We start from the raw sequence: 14,167 nt of genomic DNA on the forward strand, positions 1-14,167 counted from the left end.
TAAAGATCAATGACAGACGACAGAGGCCCTGACTTGAAGCGTCTGTGTCAAAGTCTACTTTTAAAACTTTAATTACCACAGTCGATACTGTGCCTACATTATGTATTGATAAATTTGTGTTTCTTCAAGTTGCCACACAGTGAACCTAAAGGAAAGTATCAAAAGTAAAAGTACTCGTTATGCAGCAGAATGGCCTGTGTCAAAATGATATTATCAGGCTACTATATTGACAGAAATAACACATCATAGATAAATAACTTCTGGTCCATGTGTCTTGCACATACATATTATAAGACTGATAAGTGGAACCACTATAATAGCTGCCTACAACTGTGCTGCAAAGGCCTTCAGACGAGGCTATGTATTTATTTGTCTACATTAAAGGGAGAGCTGTGCCTTTAACTGCGAGCTGTGCTCGCTTGAACGTTATTTCGCGAGATTTGCTTGGCGCCGCGACCTCATGTGAGACACCTCCTGCGCGAGCCAGTCCGACGTTACCTCTGCAGAGGAAAACGCAATGGAGCCCTGAATATTTGGCAATTCCATCTCATTTGACCCCAGGAAAAACAGCACTCGTATCCAAAATACGGCTTCATCTGCTATTTATTTGAGGCTTAACAGGGCGGTGCAACAATGTGGATCCAGATTCGCACTATAGACGGGAAGGAGACGCGAACCGTTGAGGATCTTTCGAGATTGACCAAAATTGAGTCTTTACGGTTGAAAATACAGGAGATCTTCAGTGTAAGCCCACCACAGCAGCGCCTATTCTATCGTGGAAAGCAGGTAAACGTGATTTTTGTGTCGCTCCCGTCATGCAACAGTCTGTTTTTGGATGTTTTGGCAGGCTTTTGGTGCTGCTGGAGAGAGTGAGTGGTCGTCCGGTTTTTGTAGCCGTTTTGGACCCATGCGAGCTTCCTGTTTTGATAGGAATTCGCCAATAGTTGTTGCGCAAGAGCCCGGGGTACGCGGTGGAGCCAGCCCCCCGAGAGAAAAACAGCCGTATCGCATGGATGTGTTGGTCGTGTAATAGAACCGTATTGCATTGTTTTGGGTTTGCACTGAGGGAAACCTGCATGCAACACATGTCTCACCTACGTAGACATGTTTGTTTACATTGCCGCGCGAGAGAGAAAAGAACATCACCCTCCGTTGTTCCACAACCACCAACGCGCATCACTCACCGACGAGCACTTGTTAAACCGAATTAACGGCGGCTTGATTTACACGTGCAACGGCCATCGTCCATATATATATTTATCAAATTGCGCTTTTCTGTTGTGTGTTTGAAACGTGCAATAAACTGCATTGAGCCCATTAGTGAGCCATCAGGCTCGTGCGTGTGGTGTGTGATGATGATGATGATGATGTTAATGATAATTTGAGAGAGAGGAGGGGACTCGTGGCTCCACGTGCCCTGACATCTAAAAAGCAAGTGTAGTGTTTACACACTGGCGTCACTACGGTACGCACACTGTACAGTGAGGACGGACTATAAAGATGGCTACCTGTCTTTTATTATCCTGACAACTCAGTAGTGCACATAGTGTATAACACACCGGTTCAGAAGGACGAGTGTCATGCGTCCTGGGCGTGTTTTGTATTCAACAAAGGACTTTTTCAGATATTAAGTCGTACTTCAGTACCATATGATTTTGATTTGCATTTACATTTAACCCCACCAAAATGAGGGCCATAGTATTAGTATTATTTTTAAGATATCTCTGCTGAACGACCCCACCAACAATTCAATGTGGTTTGGGTTTACTGCACCTGTCTGATTACATCAGTAGTGCGGCCTGAAGAACTGCTCAAGAGTTTGTACCTAAGCTCATATAAGCACTTTGTCTCTCCATATAATCATATCATGAAAAATTCAAGAAATATTTTTAAATAGTTTTCGAAAAGTATCATTATCCTTGTAATGTTATGATAATTATACTTTACAATATTGATTTTGTCCTTGGTGCCCATCCCTTCTATGATACTGAATTATATTCTCTTTGCTTATAATGTATCAATCAGGATTTTATTTTCAGTCATACATCATCAGTGTGACTCTGGAAGTTCATTACAGTTAAAACACTAGTGTCATTCTACATCTTACAATATGACTCGAATTGCAGCGAATTGTTAAAAAACCAACAGTGCTCTGGGGAAAATATGTTTGGGACGGTGTAACAGTGTCACTTTTTTTGGGAGGAAACTAGTGCAAAAAACCACAATTATTGTTCAAGACTAAAATAACATCTTTGGTCTTAATGTTATAACCAGGCTGGAATTAGTATTCACTGTCCTGGTGGGATGGAAATTCCATACTTTTAAATCATTTGTTAGAAATGTGAGGATTCATTTCTTACTGAATGATGATTCATATGCTAGTGTGAACAGATGTTAGTGCACTTTGTCTCTCTCTCTTTCACATAGTGATTGAAGCAAGTTTAATGTTGTTAAATGCCAGCAGCTGGGGAAGACGACGGTATGAAAACTGTAATCTGCCATCCTGACACACGCACACACACACACGTGTTTGTGTGTGTCATGGCGGATTGTCGCATGCAGCGTGCATTGCAGCCTCAAAGCCTGTGGTTTATTTTACTGCACCCTTACATGTAGCGCTGTAATATGACAAGAGTTCATTCTGAATAGAAGTCTGTCTCATTCGCTATTCATGTTCTGTTAATTCAAAGATGTAAACACAAAGTATATTAAATAATTAAAATAGAAGAGGCAGACAGGCCCACCGTATTCTAAAGTGTAAAATGTGTGAAGGGTTAGTGAAGGCCTTCACTGTACCAGCTGTTGTTCAGTAATAAGCAGAAGCACTGCTGACAGGACACTGGTGCCATGGTTTATTTAGCATTAAAGCACAACATCACAAAGCTGATATTAACGCAATGTGACTCAGTCAGGCACATAAGCCTGCAGGAAGCAAGCGGCCCACATGTTGTGTTGATCTGACATTGTTTACATTTAGTCATACTTTCCTTCATTCATGTGTCAGGCAGTACTATAGGCCACGGAATTCCTTATTAAATGGTCTTCTGCATGTTGACACCGTCTAACCTACTTCCTGTTGTGCAAGTAAAAGATAATGAAGTCACATTCAAGAGCATTCTGAGGCACACAGTCCACAATGGGTCGAGGTTCTTCTCGGTTTGTATGCTGCATATGGAGAGAAAGAAACTACTTCAAGTGTTTTGAATGAGTTTAATTCCTAGAATGCTAATGAATTTCATTTGTCAAAAACAGTTTTACTTGGCAAATGTAATGGTGGCAAAGCATTATTTGAAAAGAGATATAGTGTTGCACCTTTTTGCACCAGTGGCCTTGGATGCATTTCCCCATATTTTTAATTGTAAACTAGTAGAAAAATATGAGCAATTCCTCCAAAATCAACAGAACCATGCAACTTAAAAACGCCATTTGACAAAGCAAGACTGCTCATCAACAGTAACCATCACAATGTAGTTAATTTACGTTTGCTTAGTTCATGAATTCTCTGTTATGCCGGCTGGAGTTGTCATGTCCTGTTGGGAGCTGTGGTTGCGAAGGCTCGGCCTGTGCAGTAAATCCTGTACTTCCTTCATTTCACTGGAAAATAAGTGGGTTGGGTTAATTAAAGGATTTCCATATGTTAAGTAACGCATGGAATCAGCCAGAGACCCGTAGCGTACCGTACACTAGCTTACACACCGCGGCCTGTTAGGATTTAGACTTGTGGCAGAATAACTCAGTCTAATTCCTTTTCAAAATGGCGTCTTGTTTTTCCCTCCAGCTCACTGCGCATGCTGCCTCTCCGGTTCAAAGTTATGCTTGCCCTTGACTCAGAAGTGTCTCGAGCCAGCAGCCATGCAACTTTGCCTCAGTGCTTGTTTGTTTTTTTTAATGTTTTTTTGCAATTTGCCCGTGCCCTCCTCATTGTGTCTCTGTTTCACTTCGAGCAACGTCTCACAGACACACTCACACACACACACACACACACACACTCACATACACACACAAACACCTTCTACTGTCCTTGCAGCCTTTCGGCTCAACGCCCACTATCACTTTTGTGGTAGACTTCTCATTTGCTAATTTAAAAAAAATAAAAAAGGTTTGGCCTGTTTATGAAATGGTTTAGAGCTCCACTTGTATTGCATCCGTGTGCTTCAAATACAAGGCTACAGCTCACTTGTGTGTGTTTTTTTTTTTCCCTGCTGGGGCAGCAACATGTTTAAATGGTTGGGCTGTCCTCCGCTGTTAGCCGTCGCCTATTGTTGGGGCTGTAGGAAAGCTTTATTGGCTCGCCTCCTTTCACGCAGACAGTCGCTGTGACCTAGATAGATATCGTCACAATTTGATTAGACATGCATTGACGTCGTGGCTCCTCGATTGATGGGGTTTTCTCCGAGGCATTGCCAAGCTGTAGAATTTCACAGAGAATTTTTAGGGGAAGTGGAGTTGGCTGCAGCCATGCATGCGCACAGTCACACCCTCCTTTGACAGATAGGCCGGACAAAGAGCAAAGACAAAGAGAGGAGGCTCTAAACCTCGACTACGACTGCAAGCTTTCTGACACTCCCGCATGTTTTCAAAGTTTCGCCACACCTTCTCATAGAAGCTTTTAGCCTGAGTCGTGGTCAAATGTCCAACCTGTCTACTGTCAGCTCTTACATCTTGCATTGTGAATAGTAGGGTTTCTAGTTTTATAGCTCAGATTACTGGAGGACTGTCCAGGTTAATAAACCCAACTGTCTCATGTTTCTTGAGTTTGGGCTTCTTGTGTCAATAATGGCACATGTGTCCAGGTAATAAACATATAACAATAACATTTTGGTCATTTCATAATCAAAAACAAAATAAAACTATGATCAGTTGTGAAACAAAATACAAAAACAACAGAAAAGATTGTTGTCTTTACGCCAAACTCAATAAGTTATATGGTTAAAAAAGACTGGGTTTATAATTCAAATGTCGAAACCAGCGTCAAATAATAAAAAGAGCTGCATACAGAAGCAAAAAGCAGCCTTTGTCACCTTTCCAGGTAATTTGTGCTAATTAACAGTGGAGCCTTTTTTTTGGTGGAAGGTCGACTGTGGGCATGAATGAGGGATAAAAGAACAGAGATGGAAGCTTGGTAGATGGGAGGCACACAGACACACCCCATGTCATTGTTTTTTTGGAAATCTGACCTATTTTGCTCAGCTCCTTGCTAAGACTGCCTGTGGGCGGAGACGAGGGCGATGAAGAAATCGTGTAGGAGTAAAGGGTCCGGATGGCCTGCCTGAAGTATGAAATCCCCTCTCCACCAGCAGTGCGGGTCCAGCTTGGGTTTCCACACAGTTAAGCCCTTTTGTGAGAACTATGCACTGATATATTAAATGGGCCGCCATGATTTCTTTGTCTTTTGATTTTTTCATTTAATGGCTAAATGTATTCTCTCAGTGCTATGCAGCCATAGATACCTAGGTGTTGCTTAGTTAGTTTGATTTCAGAATGATTTCTGCATCCAGTGCTTTTTAAAGCCTTACAATTAGATCCTGTGTGACAGCATGGTACAATAATAACACTTATTATAGCCAAATCTCTTTGCTTTTAAAGTATCTCAGCAGCCACAGGTCTTTGTCTTTGACGTTCTTTCTGACATTAAACTTTGGTTCCTGTAACAATAAGCAATTAGTATTTGAAAGACTCCCTGTCCAAACAGAGAAATGAGAGGTGTTCATTTTATTTCACTCAACGATGTGACAACCCCACACACACACACACACACACACACATCGTTGCTATGCCGAGGATTTTTGACTCCGATTGGTTTTAGTCTTTTGAGAAAGCTTCTAGTTAATAGTCTCTGGTTTGTCTTGAGCTTTGTTGAGATGTGTGCTCGGGTCTCTCTCTCTGAAACACGCATTTCACCGAGTCACACAATGAAGATACCAGAATGTGTGTTTGTTTTTTTCTGATCTGCATTATTTATGACGAAGGAGAAAATGTCATATCCTTGATGTTATTCATTCCGCACGCTACGGAAAGTCAACAAGACAACATTTCTGTCAAAGAGCTCGTGACCTTCGTCAATATATCGAGCATTCCTTCTGACATTGCCTGTTTTAGATGGCGGTTCTTTGTTTCGGGGGGATTATTCAGCCGGTTATTACTGATGTCAGGGCTGTCACACCTCGCAGCGAGAGGCTGATCACACAAAGAAGGCACTGTGGAAAGCGGGCACCGCTTCGATACCATTTCTGTGGTTTTGGTGCGGTGAACAGAATTCTACTGTATGTTGTTGTGATGCTCGGAGGGGGGGGGGTCTGTCTGCATAATTCGCCGTCCCATCTACCCAGTACTTCTCTTCTTACAGGTCCTACCAGCGATCGTGTAGTCTATGTGGGATGTTGTCTAGTCAGTGTGTTTGTTCGCCTTGCTTTTCTTAACGCAGGATCAAGTAGCAAAAGACAGAGCAGACTAGACCGAGACTAAATCAAAGATTAGTTTAGGCAGAGACGCAGACAAAGAAATGCTGAGATAGACCACCACAGAAACACAGACAGGTGAGCGTGTAGCCACCGCTGTATGGCTGTGTTTGCACCGCTGCTCCTCTGATCTAAATTTCATGAGACTATTAAAAACAAGGAGGGATGGGGGGGAAATTGCGCTCGCTCCCTCTACCGCTCTCCTCCTCCTCGCTGTGAAACAACGAAGACGAGGGAGCGCGAGTGAGAGCGGCGGCCATGCTCGCCCCTCCAGTACAATGGAGCTTGTGGGGTTGATGGCTGAAAATGAATCGCTGATGTCTGTAATGAGTTGGCGGGCCCCGCCATGAGCTCCATTCCTCAGGCGGTAGCTGCACCGTGTACTTAGCAGAGGATCGGTTGTGGTAGAAGATTAAAATACGGGGTTCTAACTGGCCCTCATCGCTTCTTTTTGAGAGAACAGTTTTCTGATGGCCGTCCGCCGTGCTGCCTGAAAGGGTCGCGCTGATGGTGGTGGTGGTGGTGGTGTCGACAGAGATTGTGTACATGATTCAGGTTCACGGGGGTGGGGGAGTGCTCTCTTCTGGTTGTCATAGCAACCCAGTCATTTCTTTCCCCCAGCTACGTCTCCTATCACTTAAATTCATGCATTCGTTTCTTTTATTTCTTTTTTCCTTTTATTTCTTGGGAGAAAACCTGGTGTGGGATATGCGCGAGTGAAGCTGCAGATCAGCCCCCATTTCTGTTGGACTGGAAATGTGAAACCAATTCAAATGCGCTGGTTCAGTAGTAACAGCTTACCAATCATGAGTGCCAATTGTTCCATTTTTTCCCCCTTAATAATCATTTTTAAAAAATCAGTTCAGAGGTTCACTTCGCATTTAATCGCATTGGCTCATTTGAGGACGGAGCATATGTTGTTGCTGTTGACTCCCAATGCAGCGTCCTTAAACATCGCTGTTGCATTCAAAGGCTCGTGGATTTATTGAAGTGCCGCGTGTGTGTGTATTTTAATGTCCTCTGTATGCTGTTGAGTGGAGTAGCAATACATAATTGTTTTCTCTCACTGAGCTCAATGTTGTCCTCTGTCTTCCGCATTCTTTGTTTGTCCTTGACAAGCAGCCGTGTGTTTGTCTGAGGGCAGTCCGTGGCTCAGCGGTGTTCATATCACATGGATGTCTATTATTAGGAAAGAAAATTGGGAGAAAACTTAATGAAGGATGCCTTGATGAATATTTGTGCACTTGTCCAAATGCACCATCTTTGGGCAAATTGATGCCATGGTGAAGCACAACACAATTGTTGATGCAATCACTCGTTGACTGAAAATGTGATGGTTAATTGTTGTATTTAATTGCTTAAAATATCAAAATGAACGGAATACTTTTGGGGGTTATGACTAGAAATTAGAACAAGCCATTTGAAGACTAAATACTAAGAGTATTGTAAAATAATTGTGTGTTGCAGCACTGCGTTCAATTCTAGTGTTCTACCGCTTGGCTGTGTCAATCCATTCACGTCAGTGGCTTTTCTGTATTTGTACCTCTTCAGATGGAAGATGGCCAGACGCTGTTTGACTACAGCGTGGGACTCAACGACATCGTCCAGCTGCTGATTCGCTCACAGGCCGACGCTCCGGACAGCCCTGCCGCCAAGGACTCCTCCGGCGTGGCCTGCGGTTCGGGCCCCCCCTCTGACTCCAGGTCAGAAAGCCGCAACTCGCCAGCTCCCGCCTCCCCCGTTGCTATGGAAACCTCCACCAACACAGACAATGACGGTAGCAGCGTCACCACCGGCAGCGTTAACGAAACCAAGCCGGACGCCGGCGCCACCAGTAACTCGGCCAGTACCAAAAATGGGTTCAAGTCCTCTAGTCCGGCGTCGGACACCCAGCCGCCCACATCCAGCAGAAACACACTCGTCAACCCAGGAATTGGTGTGTACAAGGTGAGGATGAGAGGGTTCATATTTGGGAAGAATTTGCAAGGTTTTGCATGAAACTGGTCTGACGGAGCATTTAATGGCCTACAGGCCGAGTCACTGCAAGAGATTCTTTATTCTTATCTTGTGCTCCACGACTGTAGAAAACGCCAAACCACCCTGTAAATCTGAAGTCCACTTAATAACTGTATTAGATGTTGAAAAAGTGATGTGTTATTGGTTTAGCTTAATTTAGTACATGAGTGTTCATGCTTTTGCATACTAGGTTGTATACCTTATTATGCCTTCATAGATCTGCATTTAATACTAAGCAACAGTTTGCAATAGTGTTATTTTGAACATAACAAAAAAATTCAAAGGACCAACACAACCACGCTTTCCCTCGTGCATTTGGTGATTCAATCTTTTTTTTTTTTTTTTTTTACGGGAGTCTTGAGGTGCTTTTTCTACTGTTTAGTATTCCAGTCTAATCAATTCTTCCATTCTCACTGTTAAATTGCTCCGTGTTTAGGTCGGATACCCTACATGCCTTTTAATTTATTAGGACTAATGACGTGCACATAAGCACGTGGCTATCCTTGCCACGGAGACCAGGCACACAGGCCACACATAAGAAACAGGAATTTACAACCCTGTCAGCAGCCAATTTACAGGTTATAAATAGACTGCAGTCAAAACCCAAACATTGATGACTCTACTGTGTTCTACTGAGCTTTGCCGACCGGCTGACCCACATGTCTGAGAATTATATGAGTGGGACTGGATTCTTTTTTTTTTATGCCATAAGACCAGCATTCACGAAGATCAATACTGTAGCTTGTACAGCTTCACTGGATATCAAGGTCACATGCCTCTAAAGGCTTTACACATTCACCAACGACTCGGATATATTTTATGTGGTTTTCACAAAGGAACACATGAACCCAAATAGTGCCGTGGGTGACATTTAATTCAAGAATGCATCTCTTAATAATCTCTGGTAATAGTTTATGTGAGTCATCTAACGAATTCATTTGACTACACACTACACGAATACATGTGTTATATGACTGTTAGGTGAAAGAACCGTGACTGTGAAGTATTTAGATCTGTTAGAGTCTGAGTCAATACTCTTTGCAATGCTTTGAAATATATGTTGTGTAGCAAATAGCCTAAAACATGGGCGTGTTCCTTTGAACAACCGAAAGAGACCTGGTGTTATTTTTGCCTTTGTGTCTCCTCAGATTAATGAGCTGGTGGACTGCAGAGACGTCAGCATCGGTGCCTGGTTTGAGGCCTGCCTCGAAAATGTGACACGCGCTCCCAAAGGACAGATAACGCCCACCAAGGGCAAGGTGGGTCGGCCCCCAAAAAGGACTAATGGAAAGCTGGAGGCCGATCAGGGACAGGCCTACAGCCAGGGCCAAACCACAGACAGTAACAGGAATAATGTTGTGTTAGGCTCTGAGAGTAATGGAGCCTCCACGTCTCAGACGGACTCTCCAGCAGCTACAGAGACCAAGGAGAGAGAAGAGGATGTAATTTACCACATTAAATACGACGAGTAAGTGATGCCTCATTTTGCTGAGGAGCGTTCCTGCTGCAGCTGAGCCCATTTTGGTTGCAGTGATAACAAACACATCATCACAGGTTTAGAAAAAAAAAAAAAAAGAAATTGCACAGTGTCAGTGCGGCAACATTTTTGGTCCGGTAAAAAAAAAGAAAAGTCATTCCACATGATAAAATGCAGTTTAGGATTGGAATGTGCAAATGAGTGCCTTCTTCTTTGCATGAAGCAGAAAATAGGGTTTCCTTCTTGCCAGTTATGCCAATGTTGAATATGTATTTGCATGTGCTGCTGTTGTGTGGCATTCTAGATAAAAAAATATATATATCCACCAAACATACATACAAGGTGTGTGTGTGTGTGTGTGTGTGTGTGTGTGTGTGTGTGTGTGTGTGTATGTGGTAGTCGCTGCAAGCATCACTAACGGTGGTTCGGCCCGCTGGGAATTGCCGTCTCTGCTTTCTCCTGGCGGTTCAGGGGGGGATGGAGAGAGTTTTTTTTTTTTTTTGTAGTTAGTGCTACAATTTGGACTCCATCTCTTGCTCTCTCTCCTTTTCCAGCAAATTCATTCAGAAGCCGATGTTTCCATGGTAACTCGTGAGTTCTCGGGAGCATTACTTCTTCGCTTGCCTCCTTCAGCTTTGTCTGTAATTGCTGTGAACATCCCACCGGTGAGACATAGCCTCCTCGCTGCGTCTACCGTAGTGTGTGCCTTTTACGTGTGTGTGTGTGTGTGTGTGTGTGTGTGTGTGTGTGTGTGTTATGCCAGAGAAACGGCATCAAGGCTTGTTGAGCAGTAGATGTGTGTTTTCTTGTCAGAAGTCATCGTTCCCATTTTACTCTTTCCAAATCCCTGTTGTTGGGATTGTTTCATCATATTCAACAGGACAGTAGTGTTCCTGCAGGGACAATCCAATAATATACACCATTCTGTGTCCCCTCTTTTTCTTAATTTGAATTCGGTGGTTTAAATTATTAATGGGTTTGTTTGCTTATTCAGATTGTTGGTTTCGGCAAATGTTCCTCATTCGCTTTATTTGATAGCTGACAGCCAAGAGAGGCAGGGGAAGGGAGCGAGAGGGAGATGCCAATGACACCAAAGGTTCCACGCGAGTTTTAAACAGGATGCCACAGAAATATGTGATTTGCATCTTCCCCAAATACAACCCCAGCTTTGTATGCTTCTGAGAATCCGCTGCTACAAAATGCAAAAGATCTAGATTGTCAGCTTTCTGTTTTTTAGTGCGGTTTGCTTAATATACTCCTTTTGGTTTCTACTAAATGCGTAGTATCCCTCTCCTGGTTTCTTCCATCATTTTGTTTGCCAGAGAAAACACACAAACACACACACACACACACACACACACACACACACACTAAACACTTGCCTGCATAGTCTGAGAATTGAAAACATGCCCTACAAAATGAACTGCCGTGTTTTTGCATGAGGCTGGACAGCATTTCTACAGCATGTAAAGAGACACAAAATCTGGGATATGTTGAGAGAATCTCCTCTTTGCTGCTACTAAGAACTAAGATGGCGTGTTTGTGCATGTGTGTGTGTGTGTATATATAATGAGTGTGTCGCTCCATAACAAGACTCTTAGATATGGTTTCATGGTTAAATCTTCGGCGAGCTCAACATATGTTTAAGATTCTCTGTGGAAAGAGTTACAAATATAGACATCAAATATAATTTATGTGCATGCACCTTTCAAGTAGACCGTGCAAATAGAAAATGGTCGTCCTGTTTTTTAAATGGTGCCGCAAAGCCAATTCATTTGCCAAACCGTATAGAAAAAAAATCTGTCTGGTAAAAAAAAAATCAGTTTGCAACATAATTTGGCCAAAAATTAAATAATTTTGCAAAGGCACACTTCCTTTTGTGGAGGGTTAAGCAATAGGCTATATACAGTGTATGTGTGTGTGTGTGTGTATGTATGTATGTATGCGTGTGTATATATATATATATATATATATATATATATTTTTAGCCCTATCACTCAATCCTCGTGCAAGCACTTGACAACAGGATTATTCCAGCATCTGCATGCTGGGTTATGTTGATGATTTTGGCCCCATGGAAGCCAATTTCGCGTGTCACAGTAGGAGAAGCACAGGTGTAAATAGTAACGGCTGATTTAATTCCATTTAGCTGCTTCAGTTTCAGGGTCCTGGTATTGTGCATGCTTGGCTCACTGTCAGGGTTTACCGGACACCTGGATACAGTGTAGCCATCGATCGTGTTATTAGTAACACCTGCGCTTTCATTACAATTTAGAATGTCTGTGGGTGAAAACGGCCTTTTGCCATCTGGATCTCTGCACCTCAAAATCCAGATTGTTTTTTAATACTCTTGATAGGATGCTGTGTCAACTAAAACCGGTGATTTGGGAAGGTTTTGCTTAAAAGAGAGGCTTAAGTGCTTCTTAAATGGGCTCTGTCTTCTAATAAGCCGGGATCAACACATATACAATGGAAGAGATCTCGCCAGCATCTAAAGCTGTGGCTGTCGGCCCGCCCTTACCCGAGCACGGCTGCTATCAAGCTGAGATTGTTTTGTTAGCAGCAGTTTCCAATTTAAGAAGTAACAAAGAAATGAGGATGAAATTAAGTTAAATTCAGTTTCGTTCATTTTTCTGTCTGGCCCACTTTCCATCTTAATTCCTACACTGAGCAGGCATTGCATGATTGTCGAGTAGTGCCAAACTACCAGAGGAATAGCTTTTGCTTCCTTCACTTAAATTAGTATTAGTATATGAAGATATGCAAATATTTGATCATATACAGTTTAGTGTACTATCACTATGGAAAAGCACAGGTGTGATTAATTTGGCTGCTTCAGTTGCAGGGTCTGCTGGCTTAGCCCTCGTTAATGTTATTAATAACATCTGTTCTCTTTTCCACTTTGACAAGTCACACTGTCTTCTGTATAAGACTCTGCCTCATTGCATATGTGCGTTTGTCACTTTGTTGTGTGATCACCATGCAATTACAACATATTTTAAGTTCTACACATACCGTTTTTTTTTAAACCAAATTTGAGACATAATTGCATCCAAAATCTTTTTAATACGTACTAATAAAGTCGTTTTTTTGGAGAAAGTGTTTTTACCATGAAATTATTATATCTGTGAATTACCTGAAATTGTCTCCTGATGTCTGTCACATGACTGGACTTTCTCATCCTAAGATTCAAGTCATTTATATACATATTTATAAAACGTTGCAGCTTCTCATTGTGGCCTCAATTACTAACAAAACCGAGGTTAAGAGAGACTGCAGTCCCTTTACCGCACTGCTGTCAAAGCAATTATATTTAGCTTGTTTAGTGTCAGAGTATTTCTAACTCGGCTGCTTATCAGCAAATTGAGGATTTCTAATTTTCTCTGTTGCCTTTCTCCCTCTTTACAGGAACCTCGGCTAAGCGCACAATTCGCTAATGACGGTTTCATAACAGAGGGGACTGTGAGAGCTCCTCTGTAGATAAGTCGTGTGGTCTCAATTTCACCACTGATTTAAAATGGGTTTCTACTTTGTAGTTACACTCGGCATCGATAACAGTGTTGACGTGTTGTTCTTGTTCTGCGGCTGAAAGTCTTTCTCCCTTGTTCCCACACCAGCAGGAACATTTTACTCTTAATACTAGGCGCTGGGTTCAGCCGCTGTGACAGCGTAGGCGGATAGTCGGCTAACTGTGTGGAGATTTAACACCGATGCTTCGATGTTAAATTTTATTCACTCAGACTTGCAGCTCAGGTTCTTACTCTAGAGGTATTTTCCAAAGAAAGCAGTACATCCTTATATGTAACAGTAAGCCTTAAGAAGGACCAGATAATGATGATGTATTTTATTTGTCAAGAGTATAGCAGAGGTTTGAGAGTTTGCGACTACTAAGACATAATTATTCTTCATGAATATAATTTTATTGAGACGTATGAGTGAACTATTCATTGAAAATAAATCCTTTTGTATGGATGCAAAGATGTTTTGCTTTAACAACTTAGCATGGTAGAATTATCCAGACACGGTTTAAGCTGTAAGTTTAGTTTACGGTTGTATTTTGGCCAAAAATTGGAGTCATTGTTTTGAATCAATTATTAATTGTTCAGTATGAGTCAGTGAGTCTTGTCTTCAGATAGGTAATATTAAAATATAAAGAATTGCAAGTAATAATGTAATTATATATATATATATATATATATATATATATATATATATA

At 42.1% G+C, this 14,167-nt stretch overlaps 1 protein-coding gene across 2 annotated transcripts in view; it reads left to right on the plus strand.

The window, feature by feature from the left end:
- The first annotated feature begins 468 nt into the window (after positions 1 to 468).
- The window catches only part of uhrf2 (ubiquitin like with PHD and ring finger domains 2), a 26,966-nt gene continuing 13,267 nt past the window's right edge, over positions 469 to 14,167 (plus strand). For both annotated transcript variants that reach the window (XM_031860097.1, XM_031860098.1), the window contains exons 1-3: positions 469 to 786; positions 8,010 to 8,405; positions 9,623 to 9,942. In XM_031860097.1, coding sequence (XP_031715957.1) covers positions 634 to 786; positions 8,010 to 8,405; positions 9,623 to 9,942 — 869 coding nt within the window. In that variant the 5' untranslated portion in view covers positions 469 to 633. The remainder of the gene's footprint in view (positions 787 to 8,009; positions 8,406 to 9,622; positions 9,943 to 14,167) is intronic.

The sequence above is a fragment of the Anarrhichthys ocellatus genome, unplaced genomic scaffold (genome assembly GCF_004355925.1).
Source record: "Anarrhichthys ocellatus isolate YVR2014 unplaced genomic scaffold, GSC_Weel_1.0 scaffold23, whole genome shotgun sequence".
Lineage (NCBI taxonomy): Eukaryota > Metazoa > Chordata > Actinopteri > Perciformes > Anarhichadidae > Anarrhichthys > Anarrhichthys ocellatus.